Source organism: Neoarius graeffei, chromosome 15 (genome assembly GCF_027579695.1).
Source record: "Neoarius graeffei isolate fNeoGra1 chromosome 15, fNeoGra1.pri, whole genome shotgun sequence".
Classification (NCBI taxonomy): Eukaryota; Metazoa; Chordata; class Actinopteri; order Siluriformes; family Ariidae; genus Neoarius; species Neoarius graeffei.
In genome coordinates, this window is record NC_083583.1 from 14,367,374 (window position 1) to 14,393,041 (window position 25,668).

The window sequence follows — 25,668 nt, forward strand, 5'->3', positions numbered from 1 at the left end:
GACATCTGTCATCAGATCTGCCGCTCTCAAAAAGGACTCATGGTGCACCAAAGGAGTCACCAGAAAAGGGGGGGGGGTTGTCGGGGTAATGATGGGCTGTCCTAAGCATACAATTGTTACATTTTATGGTATGGATTTTTGGTGGAAAACTTAGTTGCAGCTTTACCTCTGACTGTTCCAAAGCACTGACACTGGAGACTCCTTCCAAAGAAATGTGAAATTAATACAACCCCAATTCCAAAAAAGTTGGGACGTGTGCAAACTGCAAATAAAAACAGAATGCAATAATTTGCAAATCATGGAAACCCTATATTTCATTGAAAATAGTACAAAGACAACATGTCAATTGTTGAAATGGAGAAATTGTATGTTTTTTGAAAAATATATGCTCATTTTGAATTTGACATCAGCAACATGTTTCAAAAAAGTTGGGACAGGGGCATGTTTACTGTACCACTATGTTGCATCACCTCTACTTATAACAACTGAGGAGACCAACTGCCATACATGTCAACCTTTGGTCAATCAAACCTGTATAACCAACCTCCAAAATCCGTATTTCCCTTATAAAATCCGTATAAGATGCAAATTAAAATAATTTACCTAAAATTTGAATGATAATTAACAATGATATATCCAAGTTACTTTTTATTCAATATTAATAACAATAAACCTTCAGAATGAATACAAAGCTCCAATGTTCGACAAAAACATAAAGTGTCACTCTAATGTTCTGAATTGTACTCCATGACAGCTTTTTTTAGCAGTCTGCACCAATACTCACTAGGCTGCATGTCACAGCAAGTGTCTGTGTTGATCTTGCCGGAGTGCCCATTCAGAATCTTTTCAGTCGCTAGTGAAAGTCGCTCAGGTGGAAATACACGTTTCAAACAAAATACTTCCAGGTTGGCGGGATTCTCGCAATGCGGTGTGTGCATGATCAAAAGTGGAACAAAGTTTCGCTACCACAAGATAACGCGCGATTTCATAAGACTCTTTACTGGCTGTTTGTGCTTTCTGTGGTGTACAGTACATTTGTAAATGTTATGCGCTCTTTTATCATTGTGGGAATTGATTATAGCTCTAAATAAATATTGAAGTTTTTTAAAGAATCCGTATAACTTTATTTGTACGCCCGTATACTACGTTTATTGAATCAAATCCGTATAAAATACGGACATTCCGTATAGGTTGACATGTATGAACTGCTATAATTTTGAAAAATAAATGTCCTATTCTTGCCTGATATACAAATTCAGTTGATCAATAGTCCGGGTCTCTTTTGTCATATTTTGCGCTTCATAATGCAACAAATGTTTTAAATGGGAGACAGGTCTGGACTGCAGGCAGGCCAGTTTAGCACACCAACTCTTTTACTACAGAGTCATGCAGTTTTAGTATGTGCAGAAAGTGGTTTGGCATTGTCTTGGTGAAAGAAGGAAGGCCTTCCCTGAAAAAGATTTTGTCTGGATGGCAGCATATTGCTCTGAAACATGTATATATCATTCAGCATTAATGATGCCTTCCCAGATGTACAAGCTACCCATGTCATGTGCACTAATGCCCCCTCATACCATCACAGATGCTGGCTTTTGAACTGTGCACTGATAACAAACCGGATGGTCCCTCTCCTCTTTAGCCTGGAGAACGTGGTGTCCATGATTTCTAAAAAGAATTTCTGCTTTGTTTCATCAGACCTTGGGACAATTTTCCACTTTACCTCAGTCCATCATAAAAGAGGTCGGGCCCAGAAAAGGTGTCTGTGTTTCCGGATAGTGTTTATATCTGGTTTTAACTTGCATTTGTGGATGCAATAATTAACTGTTTTCACAGACGATGGTTTTCTAAAGTGTTTTTGAGCCCATACAGTGATTTCCACCACAGACACGTGTCTGATTTTAATGCAGTGTCACCTGAGGGCCTGAAGATCACAGGCATCCAATGTCAGTTTTCAGCCTTGTCTCTTGCGTACAGAGATTTCTCCAGAATCTCAGAATCTTTTAATGATATTATGGACCATAGATGATGTGATCCCCAAATTATTTGCAGTTTTACATTGAGGAACGTTATTCTTAAATTGTTGCACTGTTTGCCCATGCAGTCTTTCACAGAGCAGTGAACCTCTCCACAGCTTTACTTCTGAGAGACTCTGCCTCTCTGGGATGCTCTTTTTATACCCAATCATGTTACTGACCTGTTGCCAATTAACCAAATTAGTTTTTTATTTCACATTACACAACTTTTTCAGTCTTTTGTTGCCCCTGTCCCAACTTTTTTGAAATGTGTTGCTGACATCAAATTCAAAATGAGCATATATTTTTCAAAAAACAAGAAAATTTCTCAGTTTCAACATTTGATATGTTGTCTTTGTACTATCCATCCATTATCTGTAACCACTTATCCTGTACAGAGTCGCAGGAGCTGATCCCAGCTGACTATGAGCGAGAGGTGGGGTACACCCTGGACAAGTTGCCAGGTCATCGCAGGGCTGACACATAGAGACAAACAACCATTCACACCTACAGTCAATTTAGAGCCACCAATTAGCCTAACCTGCATGTCTTTGGGGGAAACCAGAGCACCCAGAGGAAACCCACACAGACACAGGGAGAACATGCAAACTCCACACAGAAAGGCCCTTGTCAGCCATTGGGCTCAAACCCAGGACCTTCTTGCTATGAGGCAACAGTGATAACCACTACACCACCCAGTTTTGTACTATGGTCAATTAAATATAGGGGTTCCATTATCTGTAAATTACCACATTCTGTTTTTATTTACAGTTTACACAGCATCCCATTTTTTTTTTGGAATTGGGGTTGTACTTTATCTCCTTAGATTATGTAGATCATACGCTATATAAGGGACATAAGTCCCTGTAAATTAGTAGTTACTGTTGTGTCATGGTAACACAGAAAGGTGCAAAACTACAATACCCATCAGCTCCTGCATGTCACATGATCTGGTCACATGTTCCCTCACCTGTGTCTCATTATAGCTTGTTAGCACCACTATTTAAGTTCTCGTTTTTCTGCCTTTTAGTATCAAGCTTTTGTTGGTCTTGCTTCTAGTCTGGCTGTTTCTTGCTTTGTATCCTTAGCTCATGCCTATGGCTCGTGGTTTCATTTGCATGTTATGCAATACATTATCTGTACTTGCAGATGTCACAGGCCAGAATTGTAGATTAGGTGGAATTTTTCAACCTAAGTTAGAAATTTTTACCCAGTTCATAATTTGCTGCTTGTATTAAGGAGACTTACTATATCTAGGATTTGGGAAGACTCTTTATTTTAAGCTACCTGATGACATAATAAGCCTGGACTCATTAATAAATTCAAAATGTATATATCACTCTTTCTATCACTGTCTAGTGGTTAAGGTGTTGGGTTAAGAATCAGAAGGTTCTGAGTTTGAATCCCAGGTAAATATGAAAAAGGATATCTAAAAAATAAAATGCTAATTAGGTAGATAGGAATAAGTAGATAGACAAGAGGAACTGCTGGGTAGGTGTAGTCAGAGAGGAAGTGGATGAGAGAAAGAGACAAAAGAAGTGATTGACAATCCCTTTTAAGAATCTCAGATAATCCAAAATTTTACAGAGGTTTGAAAATTATGAACTAGGTTAAAAATTTTAACCCAGGTTAAAAAAAAAATCACCTAGGTTGAAATATTTTGACCTGTAACACAAATAATCTACTACTAGTGCCTTATATATTGAAACAATAATGCATTAAAACAAGTGCATAATAATAATTATGGATTATAGCTAAGGAAAATTAATCAACATGAATCAGATTTGCAAATTCAACAATGCTGTTAAAATATTTGATTTAGATTTCTAATCCGGTCTCAGACTAGGCCTAATCTGCATTCTTAAAACCAGTCCATTGTATTCTATCGTGCAGTTCTATTCTTTATTATCTGCAAAGTGGAACAATTTGAGTGAGTTTCTCATAAAAACAACATGGTCCAAATTCTTCCTTTCTGCAGGCACATTCTTGCGCTTTTGGTATGCTGAGCACTAATACAAAATGCCCCCCTCAAAAGCAGATGCAAGTATTTTTGTAGGAGGGAGCAGTCCACTGTTGGCAAGCTCTTTAGGCAATATATGACCGTAAGATGAAGTCACAAACATTGCAACGGGAGTTGACTCCCACTCATCAGCTAACACAGTCAGTGCTTTATGTGAAGAAGTACCAGCTGGTGCCACGGTCCCCTCTAGTCCTCCATACTTATTTGTGTTCATCACGTATTGGGACATGGAAAGGAAATATAAGCTAAAATCCCGAAACACGGCCTTCAGCTGCATGATAGCGTTCCTCCTTCACAAATTCTGTCTTGCTCAAAAAAGTAAGTACGGCTTGTTTTTAGTTGTTGAACCAGTTGACATGGCCTGGATAAATGCTTGGTTGTGTATTGATGTGATGTATTTTACTTAATAATAATAATACATGGATATATAATAAGGTTTTGACTGATGTCTTGTTAAACCGAGCTAATTTATCTGCCCTTAGAAAATGTGGTAAGTTGCCTGTTCAGTAATTCAGAAATGCACAATATCACAATACCATATTATGTACAGAATTGACACTTATAATAAATATCCAAATCCTGAACCAATTCTGTTCTCTGGAAAAAAAAAATAATAATGTGGTTTATTTTCGTTGTTTGTTCGTAGGCCGGGTCGTGGTTCATTAAGCATGATGATATTTGTCTTCTCTCTTCAGTTTGTTCAGTTCCCTCAGAGCCTGTGACTATTAAAGAGAACAACACAATCGATGCTGTTGTTGTCCATATTAACACAACAACAAAGAACGTCACACTGACTCTCACCGAGAACCCAGACAATGCTTTTGACCTGAGGGGCTTGGATCTGATCGTGAAGAAACGCCTTGATTTTGAAGTATGGTTCCTTTAGTATGTCTTACCAAAATGTTGTCACTGCCCTCTCCTCTTTTTGACTAGTAACTTGGCAACAAGAAACATGATGACTTTGTTGAATTCTGCACGTCTGATATTTACACCCACTTTTTCAATAAGGTCACAGGAAGGAGCATTTCTCAAAATTGTTCTACCCTTCCCTTCCTTTCCAAACACAACTTCTTGTTCTGATAAGAACGCTCCAGGCTACAGCACACACAAGAAACTGAGCTACTCTGAATAAATTAACAGAAAACCTGAAGCAGGTTTGCAAACGTTGATGACGTGAACGTGTTAATTTCATTTTTCAGACTCTGTTAAATCCTGAGGCGCTCACAGTTCAAATCCGCTGCAATAAAACAGGATCCAGAAGTGTAAGTGTCTCACATGGCGCTTCATTAGTCACACTTCCAACTGAATTAATTCTGTGCTAATGGAACAGCTTGAATCTCTATTTTAGGGCTTCTTCTATTTGCAGCATTTTTTCCAACAGCTGTCTAATAAGTATAGCCAACCCTACAGTATGTATTTGTCAAAATCCACAGATTACTTTGACGGTACTTGTTCAAGTCGAAAACATCAATGACAACCCTCCTTCATTTGCCCAGAGTAAATACACTCTAGATGTTAATGAGGTGAGAAATTTTTGTGCCTCTATAAAGCCGCTGAGGACTTTAATTACACTTTTCCATTTATAACACGAGAGAGATGCCATTACTTATAAGGTCACTGCACATTCATTTTTACTTCTATGTATGAGGTCAATGAGGAGAATTTTTTTGCATCTTTGTTCACAGCTCACACCTGTTAACACCAGTGTGGCCCAGATCGAAGCAAAAGATGATGATTCAGGAGTTTTATATTACGCCTTGGAGCCAACTCTGGTAGGCAGTTAACTAGGTTAACTTGAATTATTGTTGTCTTTCTCTGATCTACAGTGGTGCTTGAAAGTTTGTGAATCCTTTAGAATTTTCTATATTTCTGCATAAATATGATCTAAAACATCATTAAATTTTCACACAAGTCCTAAAAGTAGATAAAGAGAACCCAGTTAAACAAATGAGACTAAAATATTATACTTGGTCATTTATTTATTGAGAAAAATGATCCATATATTACATATCTGTGAGTGGCAAAAGTATGTGAACCTTTGTTTTCAGTATCTGGTGTGACCCCCTTGTGCAGCAATAACTGCAACTAAACGTTTGCGGTAACTGTTGATCAGTCCTGCACACCGGCTTGGAGGAATTTTAGCCCATTCCTCCGTACAGAACAGCTTTAATCCTGGGATGTTGGTGGGTTTCCTCACATGAACTGCTCGCTTCAGGTCCTTCCACAACATTTCGATTGGATTAAGGTCAGGACTTTGACTTGGCCATTCCAAAACATTAACTTTATTCTTCTTTAAGCATTCTTTGGTAGAACGACTTGTGTGCTTAGGGTCATTGTCTTGCTGCATGGCCCACCTTCTCTTGAGATTTAGTTCAGGGACAGATGTCCTGACATTTTCCTTTAGAATTTGCTGGTATAGTTCAGAATTCAGGGCGGCACGGTGGTGTAGTGGTTAGCACTGTTGCCTCACAGCAAGAAGGTCCTGGGTTTGAGCCCAGCAGCCAGCGAGGGCCTTTCTGTGTGGAGTTTGCATGTTCTCCCCATGTCTGCGTGGGTTTCCTCGGGGTACTCCGGTTTCCCCCACAGTCCAAAGACATGCAGGTTAGGTTAATTGGTGGCTCTAAATTGACCGTAGGTGTGAATGTGAGTGTGAATGGTTGTTTGTCTCTGTGTCAGCCCTGCGATGACCTGGCGATTTGTCCAGGGTGTACCCCGCCTTTCGCTCATAGTCAGCTGGGATAGGCTCCAGCTTGCCTGTGACCCTATAGAACAGGATAAGTGGCTACAGATAATGGATGGATGAATTCAGAATTTATTGTTCATCAAATCTGATAATGTTTAGGTCATATTTATGCAGAAATATAGAAAATTTGAAAGGGTTCACAAACTTTCAAGCATCACTGTAAATGCAGGAATGATTTATGGAACCTGTCTGTTTCTGCAGAACCCATATTTCCGACTGGAGAACATGTACAAGCCAAATATTCTTGTCAACAAGACTTTAGATTATGATGTCATCCAGCAGGTGAAACTGACCTTATATGTGCAGGTATGCAAGGACAGAAGAGTTTGAAGTCCTCAAGCATGGATTATTAATAGCACTGGAAGAATGCACTTATTTTCCAGATTAAATTTTAGTTCTGGCCTAAAACAGACTTTTTTTTGCAGTAGTTGTCATGTCTTTACAGTACTCTATTGATATCCTCATACACTTACATTCAGCTAATCTAATAAACTGTGCTCTTATACAGTATATATAATTTTTTTTTTTTTTTTTTTAACAGGACAGTCCACCATTGTCACCGCCAGGCCAAATCACCTTCACAGCCACCACGATGATTGTCATCAACATAAAAGACATTGACAACCGTCCGCCCTGGTTCCAGCCATGCACGAGAATCAATATGGGTACTGCCAAGATCTGCCTGAGTGTTGGATATAAGGGCAGAGTCAACTTAACAGAAAGACAGGTAAAGGAGTTTGTCTTTTAAACCCACCTCTATTTTATAATTTATTTGCAAAAAGACAAAATCAACAGGAAAGTAGTCTGAACAAAAACTTCCAACGTAACCCTCTCAGATCTGAGTTCATAAATTACATTAGGCAGAGTCGTAATGGAAATATCAAGCAAAAGAAAAAGAGCATGAGACGAATATTGTATCTGTGAGGATCCAAAATCTGTTCAGAGGATATGAAAGACATATGATGATATTACGTTATGTTACATTAATGGTATTTAGCAGACGCTCTTATCCAGAGCAATGTACAACATATCCAGAGCAGCTCAGGGAGCAGTCAGGGGTTAGGTGCCTTGCTCAAGGGCACTTCAGCCATTCCTGCTGGTCCAGGGAATCAAACCAGCAACTTTTTGGTCCCCAAAGCTGCTTCTCGAAGAAGAACAACTTTATTTATCACACGTATACTTAAGCACAGTGACAAGGGGGAAGCCATGACCTAAAGGTTAGAGAAGCAGCTTTGGGACCAAAAGATCACTGGTTTGATTCCCTGGACCTGTACAAATGGCTGAAGTGCCCTTGAGCAAGGCACCTAAGCCCCAACTGCTCCCAACCCCCAACTAAAATCCCCAGGCTTCTCTGGGTATGTTGTACGTCGCTCTGGATAAGAGCGTCTGTTAAATACCATTAATGTAATGTCTGCGTTTAACCCATCTGAAGCAATGAGCACACACACATACCCAGAGCGGTGGGCAGCTATGCTACAGCACCTGGGGAGTAGTTGGGTTCTTGCTCAAGGGCTAACCTAACCTGCAAATCTTTGGACTGTGGGGGAAACTGGAGCACCTGAAGGAAACCCATGCAGCCACTGGGAGAACATGCAAACTCCAAACAGAAAGGCCTCTGTCGGCTGCTGGGCTCAAACCCAGAACCTTCTTCCTGTGCGGCGACAGTACTAACCACTGTGCCACCCACCAAGGCTTGCTTAACATACAACATATAAGATAACATTAAATGACTCATTGCTATAAATTTAATTTCTTCATCTTATCCTAAGGGTGTACAAACTTTTGCTCCCACCGCTAAGATTAAAATCTAACATAACTTTAGGCATGTGATGGTATACAGTATACATAGTCTCATATCATCATCTCTAGCCACTTTATCCTGTTCTACAGGGTCGCAGGCAAGCTGGAGCCTATCCTAGCTGACTACGGGCGAAAGGCAGGGTATACCCTGGACAAGTCGCCAGGTCATCACAGGGCTGACACATAGACACAGACAACCATTCACACTCACACCTACAGTCAATTTAGAGTCACCAGTTAACCTAACCTGCATGTCTTTGGACTGTGGGGGAAACCCACACTGACACGGGGAGAACATGCAAACTCCACACAGAAAGGCCCTCGCCAGTCACGGGCTCGAACCCGGACCTTCTTGCTGTGAGGCGACAGCGCTAACCACTACACCACCGTGCCGCCCAGTATACATAGTGACATTATAAAAATGTGTTATACCACAGCAATCAATTCTGATTGGTCAGAAACTGGATTAATTTTCTATAGCAGCAGCTCTGAGGATAGTACAAGCTGTCATTCAAATCACAGGTTTATATTCATGTACAGGTTCTCATACTTTGTTGTTTCTATGTAACACCTCATTTCTACAGACTTGAATGACTTTTCAAAACTTGTTGGTATTTAACAAAGAATAATATCAGCATTGATTGAGTTGGTGACATTTTCTGTAATTTACAGAAGGAGTCTCCAGTGTCAGTATCAGTCTCTACTTCGTCATTGTTTCCACTACAAGGAAAACCGATAGTTTCATTATTTTATATGATTCATCCATATTCTTACATCATATTTCACATCTGTACATGTAAGTCCAGTGAAGTAAAAAAAAAATTAAAATAATCTAACTTAATAATCACATTTTGAACTTTTAGGAAGAACCGCTCCAGTTAAATCCAGGACCGATCTTCGCAAGAGATGGAGACAAAAGCAGAAATGAACAGATTAGCTATAAAATTGTTAGAGGTAAAACATTTGGATTTTTTTTTTTTTGAAATCATATATCTGAATCCAGTTGAACTTTCTGGCTGGTTGCCAGTGTATAGAATAACTGTTACCTACTGTTTCGTTTACTGTAGGAAATGACGACAACATATTTCAAATAGATGAAAAAACGGGAAACCTAACCATGCTAAAACCAGCAGATATCACAGGTCCAATAACGCTCATAGTTTTGGTAAGTAGCCAATTCTTCAGAGTACTGATTTTGCATGTTGTTGTTATTATTATTATTATTATTATTATTATTATTTCGCCTGCTACGAAGTAAGTGGGGCGAGGTATTGTTTTTGGTTAGAAGTTTGTTTGTTAGAAGTTTGCACTTGGAAGTTTGTTTGTTAGAAAGTTTGTTTGTTAGAGATTTGTGTCACGGTTTTGGTTCTCCATGTCCCGGATGGAGCTCGTATAAAAAATACAAGTGGTGTATTTCCCAGTAAAATACTAATGTTTATATAATAAGGTACCATATGCAAATAATTAGAGGATAATGCGGTACCTGGAAATGGAAATAAATACCATGTGTACTAATCTAGTGCTGTAGTTATCTAGTTGTCTAGCTAGCTATCGAAGTAGCTAATGTAATGACTAATAAAATAGTTTTGATTGCTGGTTGGATATTTTTTGAGAGTTTGGGCTATAAAATGAAATGTAGATACTAAAATCTTATTTGTTTCTACCAGTTTCAAATGAAAGCTGGTTTACTAGCAATTAACTAGCCAACTGTTGGTACCTACAGTACAATACTTCACTGCTATCGATAAGAAACTAGCAATATAACAGGGTTCTAACTAGACCAAAATATCAGAGTAGTGGCACCAGTCATAACAGCCAGGGGTTCAAGGGCTGCCTTAAGACCCCAAAAGCTCACAGGTTCTATGTGCTCAGAGATGCATTCTAGTGCATTTCCTAGTACTTGCAGGCCTCCTTGAAAGTAACTTTTTTGGTAATCCATCCATTCATTATCTGTAGCCACTTATCCTTTACAGGGTCGCAGGCAAGCTGGAGCCTATCCTAGCTGACTATGGCTGAGAGGCGGGGTACACCCTGGACAAGTCACCAAGTCATCGCAGGGATGACATATAAAGACAAACAACCATTCACACTCACATTCACACCTACGGTCAATTTAGAGCCACCAATTAGCCTAACCTGTAAGTCTTTGGACTGTGGGGGGAAACCGGAGCACCCAGAGGATGGAGAGAACATGCAAACTCCACACAGAAAGGCCCTTGTCGGCCGCTGGGCTCAAACTGAAGACCTTGCTGTTAGGCGACAGTGCTAACCACTACACCACCGTGCCGCCCCCCTTTTTTGGTAATATTAATGAGAATTTTTTTTCCAAAAGTTGCTGTGATTGTTTTTGATTAAAGACTTAATTAATATTCAACTATATTGGTGACACATTTGTGGACCAAGAATAAAACAACCAACTGATGTTCACCAAGTCTCAGATTTATTTTCAGCTTCAGCCATTCCATTACAATGCATGACTATCCAGCTCTTACTTGAGGACCGGGATGTATTACATCCATGGCATGTACACGCCTCTTAACACGGATGGCACTTTACTACAAACACAGCATAAGGAAGGAGGTAAACCAGATTAGCATGATCAGTGACGAGCTCCACACGGAACTATTCAGGCAGCTATGCACTGGTATTTACGTGGACAGTGGATGGAGTATGTCCGAATGTAGAACATTCGCATGGCGGTGCACCGTTGCCACCGCATGGGGACAACAAGAGAAAATTAAACAAAAGACCACATTTTCAAGATTGACAAGTCTTTTTATTAGTGTAGCGACAACTTTTACAGGTGTGTCGGCAATATTGTGGGCGTAGCAGTAAGGAGACATTGCGTAGTGGCCTGATATGCTGAAAAAAACCTAGTTAGAACCCTGATATAAATTAGTGTAACTATAACTGAATGTTCTGATACATCAACAGTTACTAATATTGGTGGACTGGTGTCTCTACATTGTACTTTGGATTAATCTGAGCTTCACATTCAGACCAATACCTCATTTCCCCAATGATGCTAATTGGGCTTTTGTTATATAGTAGAAGTTCTGATGTGGCAGGCGAACACTCTGTACGCTCTGCATTCAAGTTGTAAGAACACTTTTGCTCACCAACATAAACTAGCTGATGATTAAGGCTAATAATTATCTAATTAGCATCAAGTAGTTCAGTCATTTACAGTGTAAAAGAGGGAAAAGACAGAAAGTGAAAGTTCCCAACCCCAGGAACACTGAGATAACTGTTTATCCTGTACAGACAAACTGTTTATCCAGTTACGGACAAATAGATAAATGGATGAAAATCCATTTATCTGTTTGCCCATAACTGTTTATCCTGTACAGGGTCACAGGCAAGCTGGAGTCAGTCCCAGCTGACTATGGGTGAGAGGCGGGGTACACCCTGGACAAATTGCCAGATCATCGCAGGGCTGACACATAGAGACAAACAACCATTCGCACCTACGGTCAATTTAGAGCCACGAATTAACCTAAGCTGCATGTCTTTGGGGGAAACCCACACAGACGGGGGAGAACATGCAAACTCCACACAAAAAGGCCCCTGCCAGCCACTGGGCTCAAACCCAGAACCTTCTTGCTGTGAGGCGACAGTGCTAACCGCTACACCACATCAAGGGGCAGTTTGACCCAAATATATTGTGCTTCATTGCAATACTGATGATGTTTTCTCCAGGCTTCCCAGGTGTTAAACCGCGACCAGTTCGCTTCCACTTCAGTCAACATTGAGGTGATGAAAAAGAGCAGGAACCCACCAAAATTCGAGCGGGAGCGCTATGAGGCATACGTTTACAGCAACTCAGGCCCTGAGAACATGGTGCTCAGGGACAGGACTTCAAATAGACCCTTCAGAGTCAGAGCCAGGGATGACGACTTTGCAAACGTAAGTTATAGTGTAACAATAATGTAAATGTACAGCAGGATAAATTGTATCTAGTGACTTGTGCTGTGTCAAATCACTCACTCATTCACTACTCCCTACTCAGTATCTAGGGAATTCTATATAGAGGGCTATATAGTGAGCCTATTGGTAAAATGAAAAAAAAAAAAAAAACACTTTTGGACACTACTCCGTCGCACTAGTATTTACCGGTACGTCATTAATGTTGCATAATTAAAACGTGCCAGATCAGCCAGCTGGCAGGTTTTCAAAATAATAAATACATGCATGTATTTTTGTGATAAATGCATATTATACTGAACGTATTTCCCACATTAATAAATACAAAGTACTTCGTGTCTGCTGCCTCTTTCAGTTCTTTTAAATCAAGGCTGAATACTTTCTTCTTTGCCGCTGCCTTTTATTAAATCAAATTTGAGGCTTTTGATTAATTCCTTGCTCTGCACTGTAACTTTTATTCTTGTATTTTATCTGTCTTATTCTATTTTAGCACTTTTTTCTATTCTCTTACTATTTTTTTATTGTACTTGGATGTCCATTTATAATATGTTTCTTCCTCCGTCCATTCACCCCAACACTACAATATTATTGCCATTTTCATGCCACAACTTATAAATTTGTCTCGTGCAACCACAATGTACGATGGTGTATAAATTTCTTGGTTAGTGACCATCAGTTGTACACTACTTTTCACAGTGCATAGTGGGATACTATGAGTCCACTATCATATAGGGTGTAATAATTCTCACTATATATTCGGACAGCACTACAAAACGGCAAGTTCACTATATAGTGAGTAGTGAATGATTTCGGACACAGCATTGGTGTATTATGTGACTTGATCTTTAAATGTGTTTGCATGGACAGGGAATAAATCCTGACATAAGATATGAAGTACAGTACAGCAGTTACGTCAACATAACCACAGACGGATTTGTGCTTCTGAAAAAACCTGTTCGGACGGACTCTTTTGCTTTACAAGCAAGTACACAATCTTGTGCAAACTTCCATCTTTTCATGTAGCTATCATAATCATGTAAATAAGATTTCATTGCTTGCAGGTTCGGGCTGTTGATGTGTCAACGGGTGAGTCGGGGACGGCGGCTCTGTCCGTGCTTGTCCTACCTCGTGAGTGCTTTCCTTCATGGCTGTTATTTTTTTCAATAATGGTCATTCTGAGGTCTCATTACTGTTTCATGCGATTCAATTTCTCCTTTCTCCATCACAGCTGTGGGAGTCCAGTCGCCCTCAGAGGGATATCGTCCTGGAGATATGGCCTTGCTGGGTTTCATAATGGCTGCCTTGCTTGTTCTCTGTCTCATCGTGATTGGTTATCTCCTCTCCCGTCTGAAGAAAAGGAACCCAGACACATTCAAGTTATCAGAGGTCAGCATCTTCTCATCATCGCTGTGTGAGTCCAGCTCTGAATGCCTATATATATAGAGACAGTGGCATCAAAATCAGTTCTCAAATAAATACATACATAAATAAATAAATAAATAAATGGTGCATTTATTTCATTGTACGTTTAGAATTAGCTGTCACTGAAAAAAGTGGCATTGATCTGATACCCTCATTCAGTGTTTAGGTCCATGCTTGCAGCCCACTGACAGGTTAAGGCCAAGAGACAGCATGCAGTTCACCAATGATGGCTTCCTGAACGAAGCAGACATGAGCAGGTTGGCAATGAGGCGGCCAGAGAAGAGAGACAGGAAGCAGGAAGTGGCTCCGAAGTGGAGAGTCAGGGTGACCCCACGTGAGCGGCAAGGACACTGCAATTCCTGTGGCATGCGAGTCCACTCGAACCATGTGCACCGTAGCAGCCCTGCTCTCCACCCCAAAGCCCAAGGATCTAAAGTCAGATCCATCCTGGCTAAAGAGAGAAGGAAGGACAGACAGAAGACGGTGTGGTTTAAAGAGAGCGAGGATTCCTCAGACATCGAAGTGGAGATCATTCCTGATGACATAGGGCTTAAACACGAGGAAGAGGACAACGACTCATCATCTCTGGCTCGAAAAGCCAGTGATATGGAACTGGGTGAGCTGACTATGACGAACATCCAGGACTTTGACAAGCAGCAGGAAAACGTTTCTGACCACCAAGAGCCACCAGACCCAGATAAAACAGGCCAGTGAGTGTCAAGAGGGCTTGAATCAGCAAAGCACATCCCAATAAGACTTAAATCAGTCTTTCTTAAGCTGATAACAGGGTGACTCCATGATTTGGGTGCCATTTATTTCCCACTGATATTACATTTACAGATATGTTTATAAAAGTATACATGAAAGACCTCTAGAAAAACTATGATAAGCATTTTTACCTGTTTCAACCTACTATAGCTACATTTTATCATATATTTAAAAGTTATTCCATGAAATCGAGTCATACATGAGCTGATGGTCGACGAGGCGCGTAGCATCAAGTTAGCTATAAGCCATGTACAACGAGATTGAGTGGAATAACTTTATTCTATCCACATTCACTGGATTTTGAGAAATAGAGCGTTTTTATTTTTTGCAAATTCGATAAATAAAAACTTTATACAAAACGTCCGACAAAATCATTTCCGCTTAGAATGTAAACAAACCAGCAAAATTACAGTAGCAATTTATGAAAAACGTTATAATAATAATTCTTGAAAAATTAAAAAATGATATGTTCTTACTGTCAAATACTTTTATTCCATATTTTGTTGCTGTATTTTTGGGAGTTTTGTTTTCCAGTAGAGTTTTTATTTCATCCTCGGTTGGTTTAGCAACTCGCTCCGCCATTTTGTTTTTTCTCTACTCACGGTATATGAGCGGCGGCACGGTGGTGTAGTGGTTAGCGCTGTCGCCTCACAGCAAGAAGGTCCTGGGTTCGAGCCCCGGGGCCGGCGAGGGCCTTTCTGTGTGGAGTTTGCATGTTCTCCCCGTGTCCGCGTGGGTTTCCTCCGGGTGCTCCGGTTTCCCCCACAGTCCAAAGACATGCAGGTTAGGTTAATTGGTGACTCTAAATTGACCGTAGGTGTGAATGTGAGTGTGAATGGTTGTCTGTGTCTATGTGTCAGCCCTGTGATGACCTGGCGACTTGTCCAGGGTGTACCCCGCCTTTCGCCCGTAGTCAGCTGGGATAGGCTCCAGCTTGCCTGCGACCCTGTAGAAGGATAAAGCGGCTTGAGATAATGAGATGAGATGAGACGGTATATGAGCTGATTATCCTAGTATTAGAATAGCCAATCAGAGCATGCAATTGCTCATATCCTGTGAATATGGATAGAATAAATATTGAATATTTTATATCATATGTATTGTAGAATACGTCAACAAACCTTATTATTTTTCATTAATGTGTGAATTTAACATCTCATTCCTGAAACATCCTTTTCGATGAGCCATCCATTATAGCTTGCACATTGTAATTTATTCACTCAACTCTGTGACCTGAACACATTCTGAATACAGTCACTCCTATGAAATATTTGGAATATTCCACAAGTCACATGTTCACGTTGCATAATATGAATTTTCTGGGGATCATGAGAAAGAAGAAAAGTACATTCTGTCATTCTTTTTACTTTATTTTCAATTATTTAACAATTATTCTCTAAAGGCGAGGTTAATATCGGTGAATAATAACAGAGTCAAGGTCGAGGATATTATTCAATGATATTCACTGAGCCTGAGGCGAATAATTGTTTTAGTATAAATACACAGGTGATTTATTTAAAAAAATTTCATTTCAATCTTCAAAAGCAGCATGCAAATGCAATAAAGGTGCCTCCAGACTTGTCACTTACCTAGGCCGAGTCACATAAAATACTTTGTTTTGAAATCAATAAAATAAATCACAATTCCACCTTACCTTTGAAAAGTTTTAGACCAAACTTTGTAGCATCTTTAGTGTTTTTAGGAACAGTATTTTCTCTCACCATTTGTAATTCTCCCTCACTTACAGTGACACAGCGATTGGACGCCGTTTTGCCGAGTCACTCAAGGTGATTATCGAGAAATAGTCCAAATTTCTCGACCAATCAGCATGCGCAATTTTCTATAATCACCTCCATATTTATACTAAATTGTCATATTGACTGATTGGTCTCTTTGAAAGTACAGCCCTCTTACCCAAATTACACAAATGACAGACTCAACCCTGCCAATACGAGCCAACCTTGTAAAAATGACACTATTACCTGAAATGGGCGAACACATTTTGAAATGATTAAACATTTTCTTAGATTCAATGTTGAAAAATTACCAAAAAAAAGGCTACATGGCACCACAATCATGGAATCACCTAAACATATTCAAGCATTTCTTAATTACGATGAGGTGCAATGCCTTACAAACCCAATTCACTGGTGTCCTCACAGGGCAGGGTACTGAGAATATTTTATCTGTGATAAAATGAAGAAAAAAATGCTGAAAAAAGGCCATAATTCACATCCTGACTACAGTTGTAACTTGTAACATCATTTAGAAAAATGAGAGATTTAATGTGCAAAAAAATTGTTTTGCAGTTAGAAAAAAATCAACATTTCTACTTTGGCGCATATTGTAACTGCACTAAACTTAACATTTGCACTAAGCACTAATTATGCACTAGAGAAGAACTTAATGGTTGTGTTTTATATATTTTTTTTTTCTGTCCGGGATAACTTTTCATTGCTGAGAATAACATTTTGTATACACGAATGCAGATAAAGACTCGAAAGATATTTTATATAAATGCGAAACTGTTATCGTGGAAATGCAAAAATTGAAGAATAAAGCATGTGAATGTGTTCTATCTTCAGTGTTAACTGTTATCAAAATTTATGATGTTTAAAAACCCAGCGTGTCCAATAGTATGTCTCAGCATGTGACCTAAAAATCCACCAGGAATGTTGAAACTACAATCCTTGACAATTAAAATTACCGGTAGCCTGCTATATTACAGAATAGTATTGTGGTCAAGACCAAAGTGTATTGAGACTGAGACAAGACCAAGACTTTGAGGGTTTGAGAGAAAGTCAAGACCAGAACCAGACTCGTGTGTGAGAAGGGGGTGGGTGAGGGGTGACGGCCGTTAACAGTAACAAAAATTTCAAATTACAGTGTCTTGCAAAAGTATTCATCCCCCTTGGTGTTTGTCCTGTTTTGTTACATTACAAGCTGGAATTAAAATGGATTTTGGGGGGATTAGCACCATTTGATTTACACAACATGCTTACAGCTTTAAAGGTGAAAAAATTTTTTTTGTTTTTTTTTGGTGACACAAACAAGAATTAAGATGGAAAAAAAAACAGAAATCTGGAGTGTGCATAGGTATTCACCCCCTTTCGTGTGAAACCCCTAAACAAGAGCTAGTCCAACCAATTCACTTCATAAGTCACATAATTAGCTGAGTAAGATCCACCTGTGTGCAATCAAAGTGTCACATGATGTCTGTATAAATCAACCTGTTCTGGAATTCCTACAGTGAAGCATGGTGGTGGCAGCATCATGCTGTGGGGATGTTTTTCATCTGCAGGGACAGGAAAGCTGGTCAGGACTGAAGGAAAGATAGATGGGGACTAAATACAGGGCAATTTTGGAGGAAAACCTGTTTTTGAGTTGGCCAGATCTTTGAGACTGGGATGAAGGTTCATGTTCCAGCAGGACAATGTCCCTAAACGTACTGCTAAAGCTACACTGGAATGGTCTAAAGGGAAACATTTACAGTACGTAAATGTCTTGGAATGGCCTAATGAAAGCCCAGACCTCAATCCAATTGAGAATCTGTGACATAACTTGAATATTGCTGTACACCAGCGCAACCCATCTAACTTGAAGGAGTTGGAGCAGTTTTGCTTTGAGGAATGGGCAAAAAGCCCAGTGGCTAGATGTGCTAAGCTAATAGAGACACACCCCAAGAGACTTGCAGCTGTAATTGCAGCAAAAGGTGGCTCTACAAAGTATTGACTTTGGGGGGTGAATACCTATGCACACTCCAGATCTGTTTTTTCATCTTAATTATAGTTTGTGTCACAATAAAACAACAATTTGCACCTTTAAAGTGGTAGGCATGTTGTGTAAGGCAAATGGTGCAAACCCCCAAAAAATCCATTTTGATTCCAGCTTGTAATGCGACAAAACAGGACAAACACCAAGGGGGATGAATACTTTTGCAAGACACTGTAGTGCTGTAGTCAAGACCACTGGAACTGAGACAAAGTCCATGAGTGTATCGAGACTGAATCAAGACCAGAACCAGACCAGTGGGTGTGAAGGGGTGGAGGAGGGGTGACAGCCATTAACAGTAACGAAAATTTCAAATTGGCAGTGAGTCACATTATTGGTTGCATTTGAAGCAGCAAATTTGACATCCAATCACAGAAACAATGTTAACAAATAAATCAGACAATACAGGAAGTTTAGTGAAATCACCACAGTTGAGGTCTTGACCAGTCTTGAAATAAAATCCCAAGTCCTCTGTGTCCGACACAGAGACAAGGCCGAGTAAAAATACGGTCGATTCTGAGACGATTCCAAGACCTTCAAAAAGTGGTCTAGAGACCGGACTCAAGTACTACAACACTAAGCTGAAAAGTGTCAATTTCAAATGGTTAACTTATCTTACCAGCTGATTTTTTTTTTCTTATACAGCTTAGTGTTTGGGTTACGATCGTTAGAGCAACGTATAGATTTCCTCCGGGTGTTCTGGTTTCCTCCCACCTCCCAAAAACAAGTCACGAGGTGGATTGGCTATGCTAATAAGCAGGCACAAATCAGTGTATGAATGTGTGTGGTGTCCTGTGATGGACTGGCATCCCATCCAGGTTCCATCCCCCACCTCAAGCTAGGCGTTCCTGGGATACGCTCCGGATCCACCATGACCCTGACCAGGACTTAAGGTATATCTTTGAGAATTTTCAATGGTACTTTTTTAAACGTTTCTGATTTGAACACTAGGTGTCACTATTGCATAAACCCAAATTGAACGAAAGCTCAGTTCCCGAGCCCATCACCTTACCATCTCTTCATTCAAGTGATCACAACAATAATGAGATTAATTATATAATTCTGTAGTTAATTTGAAAGTAATTTTCCCAAGAGATTTGTGTAGATATTGTGGCACCACATAAAGACAGCAGGAGGTTTAAAGCAAACTCGTATTTAAAATAAGGTTAATTTGCACTGAATGAGAAGAACATAGCTAATAAAAGAATACAGGATAAATACTGAATATAAAACACAGCACTTTATAGACACCCAGGAAAAAGCGACCACAATGTTGATAAAGCATTAAACACTCAACAAAAGAAAAGCTTGCGTATCTGTTATACAGTAGGTCTCAAAAGCAGTATTAGGTGCCCTCTGCTGGAGCTATGTATTATCATGGTGTCTTGCAAAAGTATTCATCCCCCTTGGAGTTTGTCCTGTTTTGTCGCATTACAAGCTGGAATTAAAATGGATTTTTGGGGGGTTTGCACCATTTGATTTACACAACATGCCTACCACTTTAAAGGTGCAAATTGTTGTTTTATTGTAATCCAAGCAATAATTAAGATGAAAGAAAAAAAACAGAAATCTGGAGTGTGCATAAGTATCCCCCCCCCCAAATTCAATACTTTGTAGAGCCACCTTTTGCTGCAGTTACAGCTGCAAGTCTCTTGGGATGTCTCTATTAGCTTAGCACATCTAGCCACTGGGATTTTTGCCCATTCCTCAAGGCAAAACTGCTCCAAGTCCTTCAAGTTAGATGAGGTGTGTTGGTATACAGCAATCTTCAAGTTATGCCACAGATTCTCAGTTAGATCAAGGTATGGGCTTTGTCAAGGTAGTTCCAAGACATTTAAATGTTTCCCTTTAAACCAGTCCAGTGTAGCTTTAGCAGTATGTTTAGGGTCACTGTCCTGCTGGAACATGAAGCTTCATCCTAGTCTCAAACCTCTGGCTGAATCAAACAGGTGTTCCTCCAGAATTGCCCTGTATTTCGTGCCATCCATCTTTCCTTCAATCCTGACCAGCTTTCCTGTCCCTGCAGATGAAAAACATCCCCACAGCATGATGCTGCCACCACCATGCTTCACTGTAGAAATGGTGCTCTCAGGGTGTTGGGTTTGTGCCACACATTGCATTTCCCATGATGGCCAAAAAGATCAAGTTTAGTCTCATCTAACCAGAGACTCCTCTTCCATGTGTTTGGGGAGTCTGCCACATGCTGCTGGGCAAACTCCAAACGTGTTTTCTTATTTTTTTTTCTTGAGGCAATGGATTTTTTTTCTGGCCACTCTTCCATAAAGCCCTGTTCTGTGGAGTGTATGGCTTAAAGTGGTCCTATGGGCAGATACTCCCATCTCCGCTGTGGATCTTTGCAGCTCCTTCAGCGTTATCTTTGATGTCTTTGTTGCATTTCTGAATAATGCCCTCCTTGCCCAGTCTGTGAGTTTTGGTGGGTGGCCTTCTCTTGTCAGGTTTGTAATGGAGATACATTCTTTCCATTTTGCTATAATGGATTTAATGGTGCTCCGTGGGATATTCAAAGGTTGGGATATTTTTTAGAACCCAATTACTTCTCCACAACTTTGTCTTTGACCTGTTTGGAGGCTCCTTGGTTTTCATGTTGCTTGCTTAGTAGTGTTTCAGAGTCAGGGTCCTTCCAGAACAGGTTGATTTATAAAGATATCATGTGACTGATCATGTGGCACTTTGATTGCACACAGGTGGATCTTGACCAACTACTTTTGTGACTTATGAAGTGAATTGGTTGGACCAGTTCTTATTTCAGGGATTCATACAGAAGGGGGTGAATACCTATGCAAACTCTAGATTTCTGTTTTTTATCTTAATTCTTGTTTGTGTCACAATAAAACAACAATTTGCACCTTTAAAGTGGTAGGCATGTTGTGTAAATCAAATGGTGTGAACCCTCCAAAAATCCATTTTAATTCCAGCTTGTAATGCGACAAAACAGGACAAACGCCAAGGGGGATGAATAGTTTTGCAAGACACTGTACAATTGGCGTATTTTCCAGTAAAACACTCTTGTCTATATAATATATATGCATATGTACAGATATACAACCACACATATACATATACTCTTGGTTTGTCTGCACTCTCCCTTACCCCTAATTAGATTATCTGTTTGGTGTATTTATTGTTCTTGATAAGTGCAGGGTGGGTGGCACGGTGGTGTAGTGGTCAGCGCTGTCGCCTCACAGCAAGAAGGTCTGGGTTCAAGCCCCGTGGCCAGTGAGGGCCTTTCTGTGCAGAGTTTGCATGTTCTCCCCGTGTCCGCATGGGTTTCCTCTGGGTGCTCCGGTTTCCCCCAAAGACATGCAAGTTAGGTTAACTGGTGACTCTAAATTGACCATGAGTGTGAATGGTTGTCTATGTGTCAGCCCTGTGATGACCTGGCGACTTGTCCAGGGTGTACCCTGCCTTTCGCCCATAGTCAGCTAGGATAGACTCCAGCTTGCCTGTGACCCTGTAGAACAGGATAAAGCGGCTGGAGATAATGAGATGAGATGAGATCACCAGGTCAGCACTGTCCAGCCTGCAGGACCAGAGCAGGAAAGACTTTGAAGGATCCCACACGAAAGCCTGGATTACCATCCATATGTATTTTTATTTAAATTAAATTCATGTGATTTATATAATGTTGTAATATGATGATATATATGATATGATTGTCCCAGCCTGACCTTTCATAATCAGTGGCAGTGCATGCTGAACAGGAACAAGATGGACAGACAGACAGACATACAGAGGTGGATGATTTTCCAAAAAAGAAGGCAAGAAAGAAACCCTTCACTTAAAGTGAGAAGATACCGTATATTTTTAAATTTATGCTCTGTTTTGTCTTATAGGCCTGTAGTCTCGTTATTTTTATGATCTTGGGAAGATGTTTGCTTGAAACAACACTGATGGGTTTTGTTAATTTTATTAATTTGGTATGAGATCTGCTTTCCTCTCACCTTCCAGAAACATGCTGGTTGGTGGCTTGAGTAGACCAAAATTGCCACGAGGTGTGAACAGTTTTCTCAGGATCCACCTCAACTATAACAAGGATTTTTAGCATATTGAACTACAACCTGGCCATACTGAGGCTTTGTGTGCAGGGATCAACTCTGGATCCACCTCAAACCTGACGACAAATGAATATACAGGGTGTTTCAAAGAAATTTGATATCATTTCGCAATCGAATAACTTTGCCCATTTTCATTCAATTTACCTCAATTTTTAACAGCCTGTGTGGAAACAGGTCAAAATTTAATGTTTGTTTTTTGTGTTTATCTTTTTAGGTATAGAAATGCCATTCATTGGAAAAGAAAAGATGTTTTGTGTGTTAGAGTATGCTCAAACACAGTCGAACAAGACTGTGCAGCATGTATTTATGAGAGAATTCTCTAAAAATGCATCAACTGCAATGCAGATTTGGACACGGCACAAAATGTTCAAAGATGAAGGCTGTCTGTGAAGGGCAAAAGGATCTGGACAACCACCAGCATTGGAAGAGACGGTTGAGCGGGTTCGTGAAAAACTCCTGTGAAGCCCCAAGAAGTCCATAAGAAGAGCAAGTCTGCAGACCCAGATTCCTCCAACGACAGTTTGGCGTCTCCTGAGGAAACATGTGTGCACGAAACCCTACAAGTTGCATCTCATTCAGTGCTGTTTCTCAGGCAGCGCGCATATTGAAAATTTGTGAAATTTTGAGGAATAAATCTCATATTGCTCAACAGTAAGCTTGTTCAATTTCATTTGCCTAGACTATGTAGTTTCTGGGATCTTTACATCTCAAATAATATTATAATAAAATGCACCAACTGCAATGCAGATTTGGACATGGCACAAAAAGTTCAAAGAGGAAGGCTGTCTGTGAAGGGCAAAAAGATCTGGATGACCACCAGCATTGGAAGAGAAGGTCAAGCGGGTTTGCGAAAAACTCTTGCGAAACCCCAAGAAGTGCATGCCTGGAGACCCAGATTCCTCCAACGACAGTTTAGTGTGTCCTGAGTAAACATTTGTGAATGAAACCCTACAAGTTGCACCTTGTTCAGTACTGTGTCTCTGGCGGTGCGCATATTGAAAATTTGTGAAAACGTTCGTGGATTCCACATACCTTTGAATTTCTCATTCAAATTTTGAAGAATAAATCTTATATTGCTAAACATTAAGCCTGTTCAGTTCCATTTGCCTAGACTATGTAGTTTCTGGGATATTTACATCTCAAATAATCTAAAAAAATTTTGAAACACCCTGTATAAAGATTCCAACTGACACGTTTTCCAATAACCTTCATTTACCTTCCCACTCACTTTCAATAAGTGCTTCATCTTGATCAGTGGACATGGTGATTCTATCTGATTCTGGCAACACTGAAAATTCTCCTTTGGTGTAACATTGTAGGCTGCTCTTAAAAGCTGTGCTCCAGGTGAGGCTTGAACTCACAACCTCAGCATTGCTTCATTTGTACTGCTGTATAAGTACTATGCGCTGACCAATTGCGCCACTGGAGCCACATGGGGTACTGTTTGTTTCTATCAGCTCATGTACAACTCAATCTTGTGTAATAACATCGTATAACGCAGACTGTGCACAGTACATTTATGAGAGAATTATTTGGAATATTCCACAAGTCACATGCTCAAGTTGCGTAATATAAATTTTCTGGGGATCATGAGGAAGAAGAAAAGTACATTCTGTCATTCTTTTTACTTTATTTTCAATTATTTAACAATTATTCAGAGGGGTCACATGATGGCTGCGAGGTGAGCCGTGCATTTTTGATGGTGTTCTGTGCCACTCGGCTCTAATTATGTGCTTATCCTGACAATAATTGCACTTTTGTGCCTCTTTTTGTAAGAACCTTTCATGCTATGTCTCTGGAAAACCTTTGACCGCAGTCTTTTGATAAAATGGCCAGAAACCAAAGGAAGACGGACAAAACAGACATCCCGCCCACACCTGAAGAAAGCACACAAGATGGTGACTGGGCCGAATCTAATATCTCCGAGATTGACAAGCTGGACCTGGCCCTCGCAAAAGCCCTGAGCCTGATGACTGCAAATATTGTAAAAGTGATCGAGGAGAAACTCAGTCCCCTCACCGAGACCATCAACAAGCATTCGGTGGAGCTACAGTCTGCTGGCCGATGGCTGAACAAGGCTGAAGACCATGTTGCAGCTATTGAAACTTCTGCCACGGCGCATGAGTCGCAGATAACTGAGTTGGAAAAGCAGGTCAGTGCTTTCTCTGAAAGTTTGGACATGGCAGAGAACTACAGCAGGCGTTTTAATGTTCGACTTGTTGGTCTGGCAGAAGGCACAGACCAACAAGCCAAACATTGAAATCCACAGTCAGCCGGTGGATTTCTTCGAGACTTGGCTGCCCCACTTCCTCGAGTTGACTACCAAAGCTGGCCACATAAAGCTAGAGAGGGCACACCGCTCGCTAGCACCAAAACCGCCTCTGAACAAATCACCCAGATCGGTGTTGCTGCGTTTTCATTCATTCAGAGATAAGCAGAGGGTGATGGAAGCGGCACAACAGGCCAGCCAAGATGGCACTTTAACCTACAACAGATCCAGGTTCTCATTCTACAGTGATTTCTCCTTGTCTGTGATGAAGAAACACAAGGCATTTGACACAGTGAAGCTGTGACTGTGGGACCGAGGTATATCATATACCATGCTTTTTCCAGCCATCCTGCAGGTGCCCCACGGAGGCTCCAAGAAGAGGTTCACTACACTGGAGCAGGTACACGACTTTCCGGACTCTCTACCGGGATCTTAGTTTCCCGACGGATGGATCTCACTCTGGATGTCCAGTTTTAATATATTTTTGACTAAACAGCTCCTCTCCCACATATACTGTCTGGATTTACTTAGCTATCAAGATTATGCTGTGAACTTTTCTTTCTGCTGGTGTCACGGTTGCTCATAATGTGGACTCTTTTTTCTTCTCCTCCTCAATTTTTTTTGATCACATCGTAAGGAGGATTCGTTCATTGCTATGCACAGTTATTCATTGCACTGTTATTTCGCTCTTTGTTGCGAACTTGAAGGATGTTGGTAAGCCCCTTTCACTTTGGGGAAAAACCCTCAGTTTCTTCTGGTTCTTTAGGCAGATACTGATAGGTTTGTTTTGTTGTGGTTCTGTGTTTTGCTCGGGACACACATTTATAAGGTACAAAAATAATAGGTTTATTGGTGGGTTTTCT

General features: G+C 40.3%; 1 protein-coding gene and 1 non-coding gene across 2 annotated transcripts; one reads left to right on the top strand and one right to left on the bottom strand.

The window, feature by feature from the left end:
* Positions 1–4,259: 4,259 nt before the first annotated feature.
* cdhr5a (cadherin-related family member 5a) lies at positions 4,260–14,997 on the top strand. Its single transcript, XM_060941911.1, has 14 exons — positions 4,260–4,350; positions 4,728–4,903; positions 5,232–5,294; positions 5,466–5,555; positions 5,718–5,804; positions 6,977–7,081; positions 7,317–7,502; positions 9,439–9,529; positions 9,643–9,740; positions 12,275–12,481; positions 13,367–13,480; positions 13,561–13,627; positions 13,728–13,885; positions 14,081–14,997. Exons 1-14 carry the CDS (start codon positions 4,260–4,262, stop codon positions 14,633–14,635), a joined length of 2,088 nt encoding a protein of 695 aa, XP_060797894.1. The 3' UTR covers positions 14,636–14,997.
* Positions 14,998–23,872: 8,875 nt separating this feature from the next.
* On the bottom strand, positions 23,873–23,965 carry trnai-uau (transfer RNA isoleucine (anticodon UAU)). The gene is given in 2 exon segments: positions 23,873–23,908; positions 23,928–23,965. It is a non-coding gene; the product is annotated as a tRNA-Ile (tRNA).
* Positions 23,966–25,668: the final 1,703 nt, after the last annotated feature.